General features: G+C 44.4%; 1 protein-coding gene across 3 annotated transcripts in view; it reads right to left on the bottom strand.

The window, feature by feature from the left end:
- LOC127333480 (calcium-dependent protein kinase 18) overlaps nt 1-1,201 on the bottom strand; it is a 44,986-nt gene extending 43,785 nt beyond the window's left edge. For 2 of the 3 annotated variants that reach the window (XM_051359864.2, XM_051359865.2), the window contains exon 1: nt 819-1,201. In XM_051359864.2, coding sequence (XP_051215824.1) covers nt 819-1,097 — 279 coding nt within the window. In that variant the 5' untranslated portion in view covers nt 1,098-1,201. The remainder of the gene's footprint in view (nt 1-818) is intronic. The other variant, XM_051359863.2, reaches the window with a different exon arrangement.
- Between the last annotated feature and the right edge of the window lie 15,551 nt (nt 1,202-16,752).

Genomic DNA, 16,752 nt, shown 5'->3' with positions numbered 1-16,752 from the left:
TTTTCCATGCAAATGACCATGATTGGTTTCCTAAGTTTTTACCAATAATTATTCTCATTCTGTTGTAGGATGAAAAATATACCATTGGCTTTAAATAATTTTCTTTTCAGCCAATTTTATTTTCAATTCCTCAATTTGGCGAGCAAAATATTTGTTACCGATTCCCGCAGCAACGCGCGGGGTATCATCTAGTTGACAAATATAAGAGCGCACTATCTGTTAAGTCCCTAACTAGCTGGAGGCGAGGAAGAACACGAGAAGAGCAAAACGAACATGAGACAGAGAGTTTGCACCGTGCACAACTTGCGACTTTTCTGTTTTCTTTCTCATCCTTTTATTCGAGCTACAATGAAAGGCGCGAGCCCACGATCCACATTGTTCATGCCATCCCATGAATGGATCATGCCACGGGCGAGAATCGCTCCAAATTTGTTAGAAACTTGGAGCTAAAATCCTGACTAAATCAACGGGAAGCTAACTGAAGAAAATGACACCTACAGCTGGGCCATAACTGACGAACCTGAAAAAGTAACACTACACTGGATTATTGCAACAATCTGAATATCGACAATCCACTAGGCAGAACTGATAATACAGGAAAACCTCGTATCTTCAGATACACCCCACTAACTTCTCTCTCTCAAGAAAAAAAACACTAACTTCAGCGAAGCATATTATTGCCAAATCCAATTTCCTAAACTAATTTGTATTGCCCATGGTATGTTGTCTCACAAAAATGAATGGTAGTGTGCACGAGATAGAAGAAAAATATTCTGTTTAAGCATATGCACACTGAAATATGCTTTGGGGCGCTGTACCTTGTTCTTGTCGATGCGCTTGACGGCGACGCGCTCGTCGGAGTGGCGGTCAACGGCGGCAAAGGTGTAACCGAACTGGCCGTGTCCCAGCAGCTTGCCGAGCGCGTACCGCGCCTCGAAGTCCTTGTCGTAACCGAAGTCCGTTCGCTTACCGCACGCAACGATCCCCCTGGCGCCGCCGTTGCCCTTCCTCCCCTTCTCCTTATTCCCCGCAGCGTTGTTACCGCCGGCAGTGGGTTCAGCGGGGCTGGCAGCGCTCGAAGAGGTGCAGAGGCCCATCGTCGTCGACGGCAAAGCCAACTATTACCATCAATGTCGCGAGCAGGATGGATGAAATTGGGGGTCAAACCGTCGAAGCAAGATGCGAAGGCAGAGACTTTTCTTTACTATTATACTAGGAAAATTACCCGTGCGTTGCTCCAGGTTGATTGAAAAACTCGTTAGTCTTTTCCTTATCATGACATCACTTTTGACTTAAATATGGATTTTAGTGGTAAATGTCCCATGAATGGCCCAATATTATATACGATATTCGTTTACATGACAGAAATATTGCCCCTAAATCCATCAACATGCGTAGCCTAGCCTTACAAAAGGATACAACACAATTATGATTAAGCACATGGTAATAACATTTGAGCATTTTTTGAAGTAGTTTCTACCCATCAAACTTTTATTTACAACCTCCACTTACCGAAATTATATATATGATGTCTTTTGTATCTTGTTAGTGCTAAATATTTTTTTCAAGTTACATGTTGTTTCCTTCATACCAAGAGTGTCAATATTTTTTTTGCTACTCATTATCAATATATCAGTTAAAAATTCTTTTATTTAATAAATGATGTATGAGGTCGAAATGGGATGCATGATGTTCATGTGCTTCTACACTTTACTTGGTCCTACAAAATCCTCGCTGCGAAAATTTCCAATAGCAGTTTGTTTTTTAATATATTTTCGCAAAATGTAAATCTTAAAATTTTATCGATTCACAAGTTTTTGTGAGAAATGTCTATTCACTCCTCTTCACATACATGTGCCAAAGGTGTACACGTACCATACCAAAGAAACATGTACACGCGTAGGCTCCTGGTCTTCATATCTCCACACTCTATTGAAAAAAATAAAAATAAAATACGCTGTGGCACCAAGCACCTGATTCTCACATGTTTGAGCTTTTCCCCACCGTCACCGTTTGATCTTGAGGCCGCTGTGTAGGGAGTTGGGGAAGTTCTGTTAAAGATGCATCGGAGAGACGCTGGAGAGGAAATTCACGGATCAGCAGCCCTAGTGGCGAGATTCACTTCTTTCGTTGCCATACACAAGCCTGGCCATGGCCGAGAAGCTACCTGCCATGACTCCTACTCCCTCTGTCTACATCTCGTATTTCCTTGGGCAGCGGCTACAGTCCAAGCCCCCAGGTTCTGATGAAGTGATGGCGGTGGTAGTAGTTAGGCGGCCAGCAACCTCAGATCCGGGGCAGTCCATCGAGCAGCGCGGCAGTCCATCAAGCAGCTCCACATGTAGTGGTAGTTGTACAATCGGCATTGAGTGCGGCGTGAGTCCGGCGCCAAGTCCTGTGCTAGCGCCGCCGACAGTCAGGCGGCCAAATCGGCAAGGTATTCGATTTCTATTTCTATTTTGAGCCTAGGGCCGCCGCTGTCCTCGATTTGCTGTCGCCACGGCCTAATCGGTGCAGCTGACCTCTCCTTGACGATATCCTAAGCACGGAGCACTCTGATGCAAAATGCTCTCCGCGAACACTGGCGACCGAGGGTGCGTCCGCACGCGCAGGTGACCCCATGGCCAGCCAAAAATACAAATTTACTGTCCAGATCGAAGAGCGACTAAAATTCGGGCGAGGCAGTTTAGATCTTGTGCTTGGATCAACGGATTCAAGACCTTTTATTTGGGTAACCATGGCCGCGTGTTTGAGAGTTCCTATAGGAGCGGGGGCAGGCTTGTTTTCCTCTCGTAACCGGAGCACTTTGACTAGCGATGCGCGGACCTCTCTGTGTCTATCTATACCTAATAATAAAGGAGCTAACGTTTCCTTGGTTTCGTCCGTCACTTTACGCTTTCGTCCAACCTTTTTTACGCCTTCTTTGATCGCGCATCCAGCGGTTCTTCGCTGGCGATCTACTCATGCCTTCGTGGTAAAGAAATAAAACGAGCAAACCAACCAACGGAGAAAAGGAAAACAACGATCGTCTTGATTTTCATGGTATCGTATGTCATCCGGATACCGTCTTGGTTCCTGTTGCTATTGCCGTTTTCTCGATGGCGCGTGCTGACCGTCGGTCGCCGGATATGCAAGACAAAATCGGTTGCTTTCGCAGCCGTCCGATTAGCATCCCACGATCAGAAACCAGTACATGTGACGCGCGTCGCTTTCACCTTCTGCGCGAGTCAGGGGAAGGTCACATCGGTTTCGGGCTGCTACCGGCTTGCGCGTACAGGTCGTTTGCTGCCCTTTTCCATGTGCTAGCGCGGCTGTTAATATTCTCTTTTTCAATGCATGCATGTTGCTTTTCCATCCTGCTGGACTCCACGGCCATTCAGTAAAATTTCTTTTAGGATCGCACCTTCGTAGGTAGAGACAGCTCTCTCTTCCTCGCATGGGAAAATCCTAGTTGCATCTCAAGGAAAAAAACAAACGAACCGTTTTTTCCACTTAAGCGGTGGCAGGTGGTGTAATTTCGATTAAAATAGGGGTAACAAAAAACGGACGAACAAGAAACCTTATTTTCTTTATTATTAGGTATAGATTCCACTTGGTTGTACGTCATATAACGATTTTGGTGAAGGAGAATTCACCTATTTTCATTATTTTTTAATTGTCCTTTTTCCATCGTATCAATCAATCCAGCACGGGCATTAAAATACTTGCCAAAAAATTCACCTATTTTCATTATTTTTTAATTGTCCTCTTTCCATCGTATCAATCAATCCAGCACGGGCATTGAAATACTTGCCAAAAAAAAATTGAACGCATCAAAATCTTCTTACTTTCCAAAAGAACATGCATAGCCATAATATCATTTCCTTTCTCTACATCCATTTGCTAATCATCAACGATCAGGTAGGTACAGACACAAAAATATCATTTCCTTTCTCTATATCCATTTGCTAATCATCCGATCAGGTACAGACACAAAAAGCAAGATTTAAAATAGGATCATTCAAACCCAAGAATTCAGGGATTACACGTGCAAAGCTAAAGGGCTAATTGATCGCCCTTTCTAATCCCACAGCATATACCTCCACCTCTTTTCAAGATCCGCACATTGTCAACTACCCCTCGTCAAGTCCGGAATCCCACTGTTGACATCGTCGTCGCCCTACCCATTGCTGCCGCCGCCCTGGAATAACACTGCCGCCATGCCTGATCGGGGACTGCTGGCACATCATGAATCCTGCCTTGAAGAACCCTACTGTCCGCCGAAGGACCTGCGCAGGACCAACCTATGTTGGTCTTCCCAACTGGCCGCCAGAGCTCTCGCGATGCCTCTGCCTCTGAGCGTCGAACGGTGTTCACCGTGCAACATCCCAATAAGGTGCTCGTGCACAACTCCCAGCCTTTGCTGCTCTTCCCTTCGAGTGAAGCGGATGCGATGAGGAGGATCCTTGCGATGACCTCAACGATCGCTGGTGCGTTGACAATATAGGTATCTATATCTTGACCCCTTTAGAATGGCATCTGGATCCAAACAAATTATGGTGGAAATCAGTTGTTTTTTCCGCTCTGCTTTGTCATCAATTTGGTAATTGCACAACTATTTGGTTAACGATTGCAGTACAATATGTTCACTGCAAGTATCTATATGAAGTGATGGTGATCTGTTGCTCGATGGTAAATGAATTAATCTTTACTATTATATTCCAGTTGGTCGTACGTCATACAACGATTTTGGTGAAGGAGAATTCACCTATTTTCATTTTTTTTAATTGTCCTTTTTCCATCGTATCAATCAATCCAGCACAGGCATTAAAATACTTGCCAAAAAATTCACCTATTTTCATTATTTTTTAATTGTCCTTTTTCCATTGTATCAATCAATCCAGCACGGGCATTGAAATACTTGCCAAAAAAAAATTGAACGCTATCAAAATCTTCTTACTTTCCAAAAGAACATGCATAGCCATAATATCATTTCCTTTCTCTACATCCATTTGCTAATCATCAACGATCAGGTAGGTACAGACACAAAAATATCATTTCCTTTCTCTATATCCATTTGCTAATCATCCGATCAGGTACAGACACAAAAAGCAAGATTTAAAATAGGATCATTCAAACCCAAGAATTCAGGGATTACACGTGCAAAGCTAAAGGGCTAATTGATCGCCCTTTCTAATCCCACAGCATATACCTCCACCTCTTTCCAAGATCCGCACATTGTCAACTACCCCTCGTCAAGTCCGGAATCCCACTGTTGACATCGCCGTCGCCCTACCCATTGCTGCCGCCGCCCTGGAATAACACTGCCGCCATGCCTGATCGGGGACTGCCGGCACATCATGAATCCTGCCTTGAAGAACCCTACTGTCCGCCGAAGGACCTGCGCAGGACCAACCTATGTTGGTCTTCCCAACTGGCCGCCAGAGCTCTCGCGATGCCTCTGCCTCTGAGCGTCGAACGGTGTTCACCGTGCAACATCCCAATAAGGTGCTCGTGCACAACTCCCAGCCTTTGCCGCTCTTCCCTTCGAGTGAATCGGATGCGATGAGGAGGATCCTTGCGATGACCTCAACGATCGCTGGTGCGTTGACAATATAGGTATCTATATCTTGACCCCTTTAGAATGGCATCTGGATCCAAACAAACTATGGTGGAAATCAGTTGTTTTTTCCGCTCTGCTTTGTCATCAATTTGGTAATTGCACAACTATTTGGTTAACGATTGCAGTACAATATGTTCACTGCAAGTATCTATATGAAGTGATGGTGATCTGTTGCTCGATAGTAAATGATTTAATCTTTACTATTATATTCCAGTTGGTCGTACGTCATACAACGATTTTGGTGAAGGAGAATTCACCTATTTTCATTATTTTTTAATTGTCCTTTTTCCATCGTATCAATCAATCCAGCACGGGCATTAAAATACTTGCCAAAAAATTCACCTATTTTCATTATTTTTTAATTGTCCTTTTTCCATCGTATCAATCAATCCAGCACGGGCATTGAAATACTTGCCAAAAAAAATTGAACGCTATCAAAATCTTCTTACTTTCCAAAAGTACTTTCCAAAAGAACATGCATAGCCATAATATCATTTCCTTTCTCTACATCCATTTGCTAATCATCAACGATCAGGTAGGTACAGACACAAAAATATCATTTCCTTTCTCTATATCCATTTGCTAATCATCCGATCAGGTACAGACACAAAAAGCAAGATTTAAAATAGGATCATTCAAACCCAAGAATTCAGGGATTACACGTGCAAAGCTAAAGGGCTAATTGATTGTCCTTTCTAATCCCACAGCATATACCTCCACCTCTTTCCAAGATCCGCACATTGTCAACTACCCCTCGTCAAGTCTGGAATCCCACTGTTGACATCGCCGTCGCCCTACCCATTGCTGCCGCCGCCCTGGAATAACACTGCCGCCATGCCTGATCGGGGACTGCCGGCACATCATGAATCCTGCCTTGAAGAACCCTACTGTCCGCCGAAGGACCTGCGCAGGACCAACCTATGTTGGTCTTCCCAACTGGCCGCCAGAGCTCTCGCGATGCCTCTGCCTCTGACCGTCGAACGGTGTTCACCGTGCAACATCCCAATAAGGTGCTCATGCACAACTCCCAGCCTTTGCTGCTCTTCCCTTCGAGTGAAGCGGATGCGATGAGGAGGATCCTTGCGATGACCTCAACGATCGCTGGTGCGTTGACAATATAGGTATCTATATCTTGACCCCTTTAGAATGGCATCTGGATCCAAACAAATTATGGTGGAAATCAGTTGTTTTTTCCGCTCTGCTTTGTCATCAATTTGGTAATTGCACAACTATTTGGTTAACGATTGCAGTACAATATGTTCACTGCAAGTATCTATATGAAGTGATGGTGATCTGTTGCTCGATGGTAAATGATTTAAGATGTTAATTTACTGGATTGGATGGTGGTCAGTGTGCTTTGATACTCATGGACAGATCAATCAGCGTCATCCCCACTTCTTCATTACCGACCCGCAAAAGCCCAGCCGTGTTGTCGTGAGGAGAGGCAAAAGGAGCATCATCGGAATGGATGGAGCCGCCAACGAGCTAGACTTTGACCAGTACGGCGATCCGAAGATGGAATATGACGATGACGATGATGAAGAACCATACACAACAAGAAGAAGCAGGACCACCCTACCTAAAGGCCGTCCATTCAAGAGAAGAAGTCTAGGAGTTCCGGGGCTAAATTATTCAACCGCGAGAAAGAAGGGCAAGAAGATTGTGAAAAGATAATTATGTATCATTTTCTTGTATGAATAATGGATGTCATATTGTTAATCTACACATTGTACCGATCAAAATAGACATATAATTTATATTTTTGGATATTTTCTAGATTCTATAGTATTTTAAATATTCTACATAATTATAATTATTTATGCCTTTTATGTTGGTGTATTATGCTATTTATTATAGTATTAAATCAATTTAAAAAAAGGGAAAAAAATTGGGGCCGCTAGGGTTCGAACCTGGCCGGCCAGGGTACACCGAATAGAGGGGGAGCTAGCCATTGCGGTACAGTGAGGTTCTTGTCAACACTAGGTGCCGAGATCCTTTTGACCTGAACCTAAAGAGGCAGTGGCGCACCCCTAGAGGTGCGCCATTGCTAAGCCTCATAGTGGCGCACCCCTAGACGTGCGATATTGCTAAGGGGAGTCGGGGACTTAGCAGAAAAATCCCCTTCCCTTCTTCCCCGTCCCGACCAAATCCCACACGCACCACTTCAGGGTGCAAGTGGACACATCCGTGGACTTGCCTGCATTACCCACGTGGGCCGCCAATGCAAAGTGCAGGCCTTGCAGGAGCCTGCGTCCGCTACTTTCAATCGCCTGCAGAGCCCAGCAGGTTACGCAGGACAGTTAGGACCCGCTCCGTTGTCTCCCTCTCCCGTGCGATCCCAGGATACCCAAAGATTTAATTCCCCCACCGCCGCCGCACCGAGGAGCCCAGGAATCCCAGGAGAATCCGGCCATGGACACGGACCCGCTGCTCCCGACCACCGCCGCCCCGCACCTCCTGCAGCCGCTGCCGGAAAACTCCTCCTCGAACTTCGGTGTGCCCCCAAACTCGCCCTGCCTCTCCCCGGCCCTCCTCCTACAAGGACCGCCTCATCTTCGGGCCCCTCCTCGACCACCAGTCGCCGCCCCCTCTCCCCGCCGCCGCCGCATCTCCGTCGGCCAGCACGGCCTGCTCCTCCTCCTCCCCGCCCTCCGACGAGGAGGAGGGCCAGCCGCCGTAGCCCCTCACGCCCTCCCTCCTCAACCTCCACGGTGCCCGCACCAACCTTCATCGCCCCTGGACCTCACCCGCCATGGCGCCGCTCAGCGCCGCGGTGGTGGCCATCTGCGTCGGCGTCGGGGCCACCGTGCTCTACGTAGACACGTTCTTGCAAAGTGACCTGCTCCTTTTGCAGGCTATGCGGCGCTAGCAGAATCTGCAGAACATGTCCGCCAAATCCACTTAATCTATGCAGTTTTTCCGCCATACCGCCAAGGGGTTTAACGCGGCGCGGACGAAGCGGGCCTGCGGACGCCCGCGTCCACCTGCATCCTGAGCACCACTGCCTCCTCTCCTCTCCGACGACGACGCCACCTCCCCTGAGCGACGCGAGCGACCCCCGGCGACGCCCTCCTCTCCTCGCCACCTCTCTGACGCCCTCACCACCCCGGCGACGCCCTCCTCTCCTTGCCACCCCGGCGACGCCCTCCTCTGCATCGTCACCGACGCCCCCTCGATCTTGATCTCCGGCGGCCAGATCCCCTCGATTTCCCTCCTGCCACCGGTGGGTGCCACTCCTCTGCATCGTCACCGACGCCCCCTGCTCCTCCACATCGGCGCCTCCACAACGGAACCCTGCTCCTCCACATCGGCGTCCTCGTCTGCGAGCTCGTCGGCGTCCTCATCTGCGACCTGATACGTCCATTTTGCATCACTATTTTATATCATAATTTACTGTTATTCATTGATATATTTCATATTTAGAGGTGATACTTATGTTATTTCATCTATTTTGCATGTTTCATGATTATTGGAGGATCGCGCACCGGAGTCAGGATTCTGCTGGAAAAAGCGCCGTCAGAATGCAATATTTCGGAAGATCAAAAATTGATGGAAATTATATGAAAAATCCTATTTTTCCAGAAGACGAAGGGAGCCAGAAGGGGGAGCCGAGGAGGGCCGCCATGGGCCCACCTCATAGGCCGGCGCGGGCCAAGGCCTGGCCGCGCCGCCTTGTGAGGAGGGGGCCCACAGCCCCCTCTGGCCTCCTCTCCTTCGCGTACATCTTCATCCCGAAAACCTAAGCTCCAGAGGATAGTCGCGAAGAGTCACAGCCGCCTCTGCGGGGCGGAAAACACCAGAGAGAAAAGAGCTCTCCGGCAGGCTGAAATCTGCCGGGGAAATTCCCTCCCGGAGGGGGAAATCGACGCCATCGTCACCGTCATCGAGCTGGACATCATCTCCATCATCATCACCATCATCTCCATCATCATCACCGCCGTCTCCACCGCTGCACCTCGTCACCGCTGTAACAATTTGGGTTGGATCTTGATTGTTTGATAGGGGAAACTCTCCCAGTATTGATTTCTACTTGTTATTGATGCTATTGAGTGAAACCATTGAACCAAGGTTTATGTTCAGATTGTTATTCATCATCATATCACCTCTGATCATGTTCCATATGATGTCTCGTGAGTAGTTCGTTTAGTTCTTGAGGACATGGGTGAAGTCTAAATGTTAGTAGTGAATTATGGTTGAGTAATATTCAATGTTATGATATTTAAGTTGTGGTGTTATTCTTCTAGTGGTGCCATGTGAACGTCGACTACATGATACTTCACCATTATGGGCCTAGGGGAATACATCTTGTACTCGTTTGCCAATTGCGGGGTTGCCGGAGTGACAGAAACCTGAACCCCCGTTGGTATATCGATGCAGGAGGGATAGCAGGATCTCAGAGTTTAAGGCTGTGGTTAGATTTATCTTAATTACTTTCTTGTAGTTGCGGATGCTTGCAAGGGGTATAATCACAAGTATGTATTAGTCTAGGAAGGGCGGTGCATTAGCATAGGTTCACCCACACAACACTTATCAAAACAATGAAGATTAATCGGCTGTATGAAGCGAAAGAACTAGACTAAATTCCCGTGTGTCCTCAAGAACGTTTGGTCATTATAAGTAAACAAACTGGCTTGTCCTTTGTGCTAAAAAGGATTGGGCCACTCGCTGCAATTGTTACTCTCGCATTTTACTTACTCGTACTTTATTCATCTGCTACACCAAAACCTCCTGAATACTTGTCTGTGAGCATTTACAGTGAATCCTTCATCGAAACTGCTTGTCAACACCTTTCGCTCCTCGTTGGGATCGACATTCTTACTTATCGAAAATACTATGATACACCCCCTATACTTGTGGGTTGATGTCTACGCCCCCTCCTTTTCCTGTAGACAGTGTTGGGCCTCCAAGAGCAGAGGTTTGTAGAACAGCAGCAAGTTTTCCCTTAAGTGGATCACCCAAGGTTTATCGAACTCAGGGAGGAAGAGGTCAAAGATATCCCTCTCATGCAACCCTGCAACCACAAAGCAAGAAGTCTCTTGTGTCCCCAACACACCTAATAGGTGCACTAGTTCGGCGAAGAGATAGTGAAATACAGGTGGTATAAATAAGTAGTAGCAACGGCACCAGAAAAGTGCTTTGCCCAGGACAGTAAACAAGCGGTTGTAACGCAGTAGTAACGCAAAGAAAACAAGTAAACAAGCAGCGATAGCAGTATTTAGGAACAAGGCCTAGGGATCATACTTTCACTAGTGGACACTCTCAACATTGATCACATAACAGAATAGATAAATGCATACTCTACACTCTCTTGTTGGATGATGAACACCATTGCGTAGGATTACACGAACCCTCAATGCCGGAGTTAACAAGCTCCACAATTCAATGTTCATATTTAAATAACCTTAGAGTGCATGAAAGATCAACACGACTAAACCAAGTACTAACATAGCATGCACACTGTCACCTTCACACTATGTAGGAGGAATAGATCACATCAATACCATCATAGTAATAGTTAACTTCATAATCTACAAGAGATTATAATCATAGCCTACGCCAAGTACTAACACGGATGCACACAGTGTCACCATTACACCGTGCAGGAGGAATAAAACTACTTTAATAACATCACTAGAGTAGCACATAGATAAATTGTGATACAAAACACATTGCAATCATAAAGAGATATAAATAAGCACTTCACTATGCCATTCATAACAGTGAATAAGTATTCTGTGAAATATAGCCTAAGAGACCCACACGGTGCACACACTGTCACCTTTACACACGTGGGACAAGGAGTCTCCGGAGATCACATAAGTAAAATTCACTTGACTAGCATAACGACATCTAGATTACAAGCATCATCATATGAATCTCAATCATGTAAGGCAGCTCATGAGATTATTGTATTGAAGTACATAGAGAGAGAGATGAACCACATAGCTACCGGTACAGCCCCGAGCCTCGATGGAGAACTACTCCCTCCTCATGGGAGACAGCAGCGGTGATGGAGATGGCGGTGGTGTCGATGGAGAAGCCTTCCGGGGGCACTTCCCCGTCCCGGCGGCGTGCCGGAACAGAGACTCCTGTCCCCCAGATCTTGGCTTCGCGATGGCGGCGGCTCTGGATGGTTTCTCGTACCGTGGCTTTTCCGTCTCGAGGTTTTAGGTCAGGGACCTTTATATAGGTGAAGAGGCGGCGTCAGGAGGTCAACGAGGCGACGACACCATAAGGCGGCGCGGCCAGGGCCTGGGCCGCGCCGGCCTATCATCTGGGGCCCCTGTGGCCCCCCTCTGGCGACTCTCGGGTGTTCTGGATGCTTCCGGGCAAAATAGGACCCTGGGCGTTGATTTCGTCCAATTCCGAGAATATTTCCTTACTAGGATTTCTGAAACCAAAAACAGCAGAAAACAGCAACTGGCCCTTCGGCATCTCGTCAATAGGTTAGTTCCAGAAAATGCATAAATATGACATAAAGTGTGCATAAAACATGTAGATATCATCAATAATGTGGCATGGAACATAAGAAATTATCGATACGTCGGAGACGTATCAGCATCCCCAAGCTTAGTTCCTGCTCGTCCCGAGCAGGTAAACGATAACAAAGATAATTTATGGAGTGACATGCCATCATAACCTTGATCATACTATTGTAAACACATGTAATGAATGCAGCGATCAAAGAAATAGTAAATGACATGAGTAAACAAATGAATCATAAAGCAAAGACTTTTCATGAATAGTACTTAAAGACAAGCATCAATAAGTCTTGCATAAGAGTTAACTCATAAAGCAATAATTCAAAGTAGAGGTATTGAAGCAACACAAAGGAAGATTAAGTTTTAGCGGTTGCTTTCAACTTATAACATGTATATCTCATGGATATTTGTCAATGCAAAGTAATATAACAAGTGCAATATGCAAGTATGTAAGAATCAATGCACAGTTCACACAAGTGTTTGCTTCTTGAGATGGAGAGAAATAGGTGAACTGACTCAACATAAAAGTAAAAGAATGGCCCTTCGCAGAGGGAAGCATCGATTGCTATATTTGTGCTAGAGCTTTTATTTTGAAAACATATAGAGAGCATAAAAGTAAAATTTTGAGAGGTGTTTGTTGTTGTCAACGAATGGTAGTGGGCACTCTAACCCCCTTGCCAGACAAACCTTCAAAGAGCGGCTCCCATTTTATTTTATTTTTGTGTGGCACTCCTTCCAACCTTTCTTTCACAAACCATGGCTAACCGAATCCTTCGGGTGCCTGCCAACAATCTCATACCATGAAGGAGTGCCTTTTTATTTTAGTTTTATTATGATGACACTCCTCCCAACCTTTGCTTACACAAGCCATGGCTAACCGAATCCTTCGGGTGCCGTCCAACAATCACATACCATGGAGGAGTGTCTATTTTTGTTAATTAATTTGGGACTGGGAATCCCATTGCCAGCTCTTTTTGCAAAATTATTGGATAAGCGGATGAAGCCACTAGTCCATTGGTGAAAGTTGCCCAACAAGAATGAAAGATAAACACCACATACTTCCTCATGAGCTATAAAACATTGACACAAATCAGAGGTGATAAATTTTGAATTGTTTAAAGGTAGCACTCAAGCAATTTACTTTGGAATGGCGGAGAAATACCATGTAGTAGGTAGGTATGGTGGACACAAATGGCATAGTGGTTGGCTCAAGTATTTTGGATGCATGAGAAGTATTCCCTCTCGATACAAGGTTTAGGCTAGCAAGGCTATTTGAAACAAACACAAGGATGAAGCGGTGCAGCAAAACTCACATAAAAGACATATTGAAAACATTATAAGACTCTACACCGTCTTCCTTGTTGTTCAAACTCAATACTAGAAATTATCTAGACCTTAGAGAGACCAATTATGCAAACCAAATTTTAGCATGCTCTATGTATTTCTTCATTAATAGGTGCAAAGTATATGATGCAAGAGTTTAAACATGAGCACAACAATTGCCAAGTATCACATTATCCAAGACATTATAGCAATTACTACATGTAGCATTTCCCGTTTCCAACCATATAACAATTAACAAAGCAGTTTCAACCTTCGCCATGAATACTAAAAGCTAAGAACACATGTGTTCATATGAACAAGCGGAGCGTGTCTCTCTCCCACACAAGCATTTATTCAAACAAAAACAAAAAACAAAAGCACACAGACGCTCCAAGTAAAGTACATAAGATGTGACCGAATAAAAATATAGTTTCAAGAGAAGAAACCTGATAATTTTGTCGATGAAGAAGGGGATGCCTTGGGCATCCCCAAGCTTAGACGCTTGAGTCTTCTTGATATATGCAGGGGTGAACCACCGGGGCATCCCCAAGCTTAGAGATTTCACTCTTCTTGATCATAGTATATCGTCCTCCTCTCTTGACCCTTGAAAACTTCCTCCACACCAAACTCAAAACAACTCATTAGAGGGTTAGTGCATAATCAAAATTCACATGTTCAGAGGTGACACAATCATTCTTAACACTTCTGGACATTGCCCAAAGCTACTGGAAGTTAATGGAACAAAGAAATCCATCCCACATAGCAAAAGAGGCAATGCGAAATAAAAGGCAGAATCTGTCAAAACAGAACAGTTCGTATTGACGAATTTTATTGAGGCACCAGACTTGCTCAAATGAAAATGCTCAAATTGAATGAAAGTTGCATACATATCTGAGGATCACTCACGTAAATTGGCATAATTTTCTGAGTTACCTACAGAGAATTTTGCCCAGATTCGTGACAGCAAAGAAATCTGTTTCTGCGCAGTAATCCAAATCTAGTATCAACCTTGCTATCAAAGACTTTACTTGGCACAACAAAACACAAAACTAAGATAAGGAGAGGTTGCTACAGTAGTAAACAACTTCCAATACTCAAATACAAAACAAAGTACTGTAGCAAAATAACACATGGGTTATCTCCCAAGAAGTTCTTTCTTTATAGCCATTAAGATGGGCTCAGCAGTTTTAATGATGCACTCGCAAGAAATAGTATTTGAAGCAAAAAAGAGAGCATCAAGAGGCAAATTCAAAACAAATTTAAGCCTAACATGCTTCCTATGCATAGGAATCTTGTAAATAAACAAGTTCATGAATAGCAAAGTAACAAGCATAGGAAGATAGAACAAGTGTAGCTTCAAAAAATTCCGCACATAGAGAGGTGTTTTAGTAACATGAAAATTTCTACAACCATATTTTCCTCTCTCATAATAACTTTCAGTAGCATCATGAGCAAACTCAACAATATAACTATCACATAAAGCATTCTTATCATGAGTCTCATGCATAAAATTATTACTACCCACATAAGCATAATCAATTTTATTAGTAATAGTGGGAGCAAATTCAACAAAGTAGCTATCATTATTATTTTCATCGTCAAATATAGGAGGCATATTGTATTCATAATCAAATTTATCCTCCATAACAGGTGGCAACAAAAGACTACTATCATTATAATCATCATAAATAGGAGGTAAAGTATCATCAAAGAAAATTTTCTCCTCATTGCTTGGGGGACTAAAAAGATTATGCTCATCAAAACCAGCTTCCCCAAGCTTAGAATTTTCCATAGCATTAGCAACAATAGTGTTCAAATCATTCATATTAATAACATTCCCATTAGCATGCATATAAAGTTCCATGGGTTTTTTAATTCTCTCTTCAAACACATCATGTCCTAATTCAAGATAAAGTTCATAAAGATCTCTCATATTTTTGTTGTTTTCCATTATGCCAAACTAGTGTAAACAAGAAACAAAAAGATGCAATTGCAGGATCTAAAGGAAATAGCTTCGAGCACACACACAATGGCGCCAGAAAAGTACTTTACCTGGAACCGGAGTATGAGTGCCTTTTACCTTTCCTCCCCGGCAACGGCGCCAGAAAATAGCTTGATGTCTACGCCCCCTCCTTTTCCTGTAGACAGTGTTGGGCCTCCAAGAGCAGAGGTTTGTAGAACAGCAGCAAGTTTTCCCTTAAGTGGATCACCCAAGGTTTATCGAACTCAGGGAGGAAGAGGTCAAAGATATCCCTCTCATGCAACCCTGCAACCACAAAGCAAGAAGTCTCTTGTGTCCCCAACACACCTAATAGGTGCACTAGTTCGGCGAAGAGATAGTGAAATACAGGTGGTATAAATAAGTAGTAGCAACGACACCAGAAAAGTGCTTTGCCCAGGACAGTAAACAAGTAGTAGTAACGCAGCAGTAGTAACGCAGTAAAACAGTAAACAAGCAGCGATAGCAGTATTTAGGAACAAGGCCTAGGGATCATACTTTCACTAGTGGACACTCTCAACATTGATCACATAACAGAATAGATAAATGCATACTCTACACTCTCTTGTTGGATGATGAACACCATTGCGTAGGATTACACGAACCCTCAATGCCGGAGTTAACAAGCTCCACAATTCAATGTTCATATTTAAATAACCTTAGAGTGCATGAAAGATCAACACGACTAAACCAAGTACTAACATAGCATGCACACTATCACCTTCACACTATGTAGGAGGAATAGATCACATCAATACCATCATAGCAATAGTTAACTTCATAATCTACAAGAGATTATAATCATAGCCTACGCCAAGTACTAACACGGATGCACACACTGTCACCATTACACCGTGTAGGAGGAATAAAACTACTTTAATAACATCACTAGAGTAGCACATAGATAAATTGTGATACAAAACACATTGCAATCATAAAGAGATATAAATAAGCACTTCACTATGCCATTCATAACAGCGAATAAGTATTCTGTGAAATATAGCCTAAGAGACCCACACGATGCACACATTGTCACCTTTACACACGTGGGACAAGGAGTCTCTGGAGATCACATAAGTAAAATCCACTTGACTAGCATAACGACATCTAGATTAGAAGCATCATCATATGAATCTCAATCATGTAAGGCAGCTCATGAGATTATTGTATTGAAGTACATAGAGAGAGAGATGAACCACATAGCTACCGGTACAGCCCCGAGCCTCGATGGAGAACTACTCCCTCCTCATGGGAGACAGCAGCGGTGATGGAGATGGCGGTGGTGTCGATGGAGAAGCCTTCCGTGGGAACTTCCCCGTCCCGGCGGCGTGCCGGAACAGAGACTC

This window comes from Lolium perenne, chromosome 2, assembly GCF_019359855.2.
Source record: "Lolium perenne isolate Kyuss_39 chromosome 2, Kyuss_2.0, whole genome shotgun sequence".
Classification (NCBI taxonomy): Eukaryota; Viridiplantae; Streptophyta; class Magnoliopsida; order Poales; family Poaceae; genus Lolium; species Lolium perenne.
The sequence above is the reverse complement of the archived record's forward strand: the minus strand, read 5'-3'. Positions and strand labels throughout refer to the sequence as shown.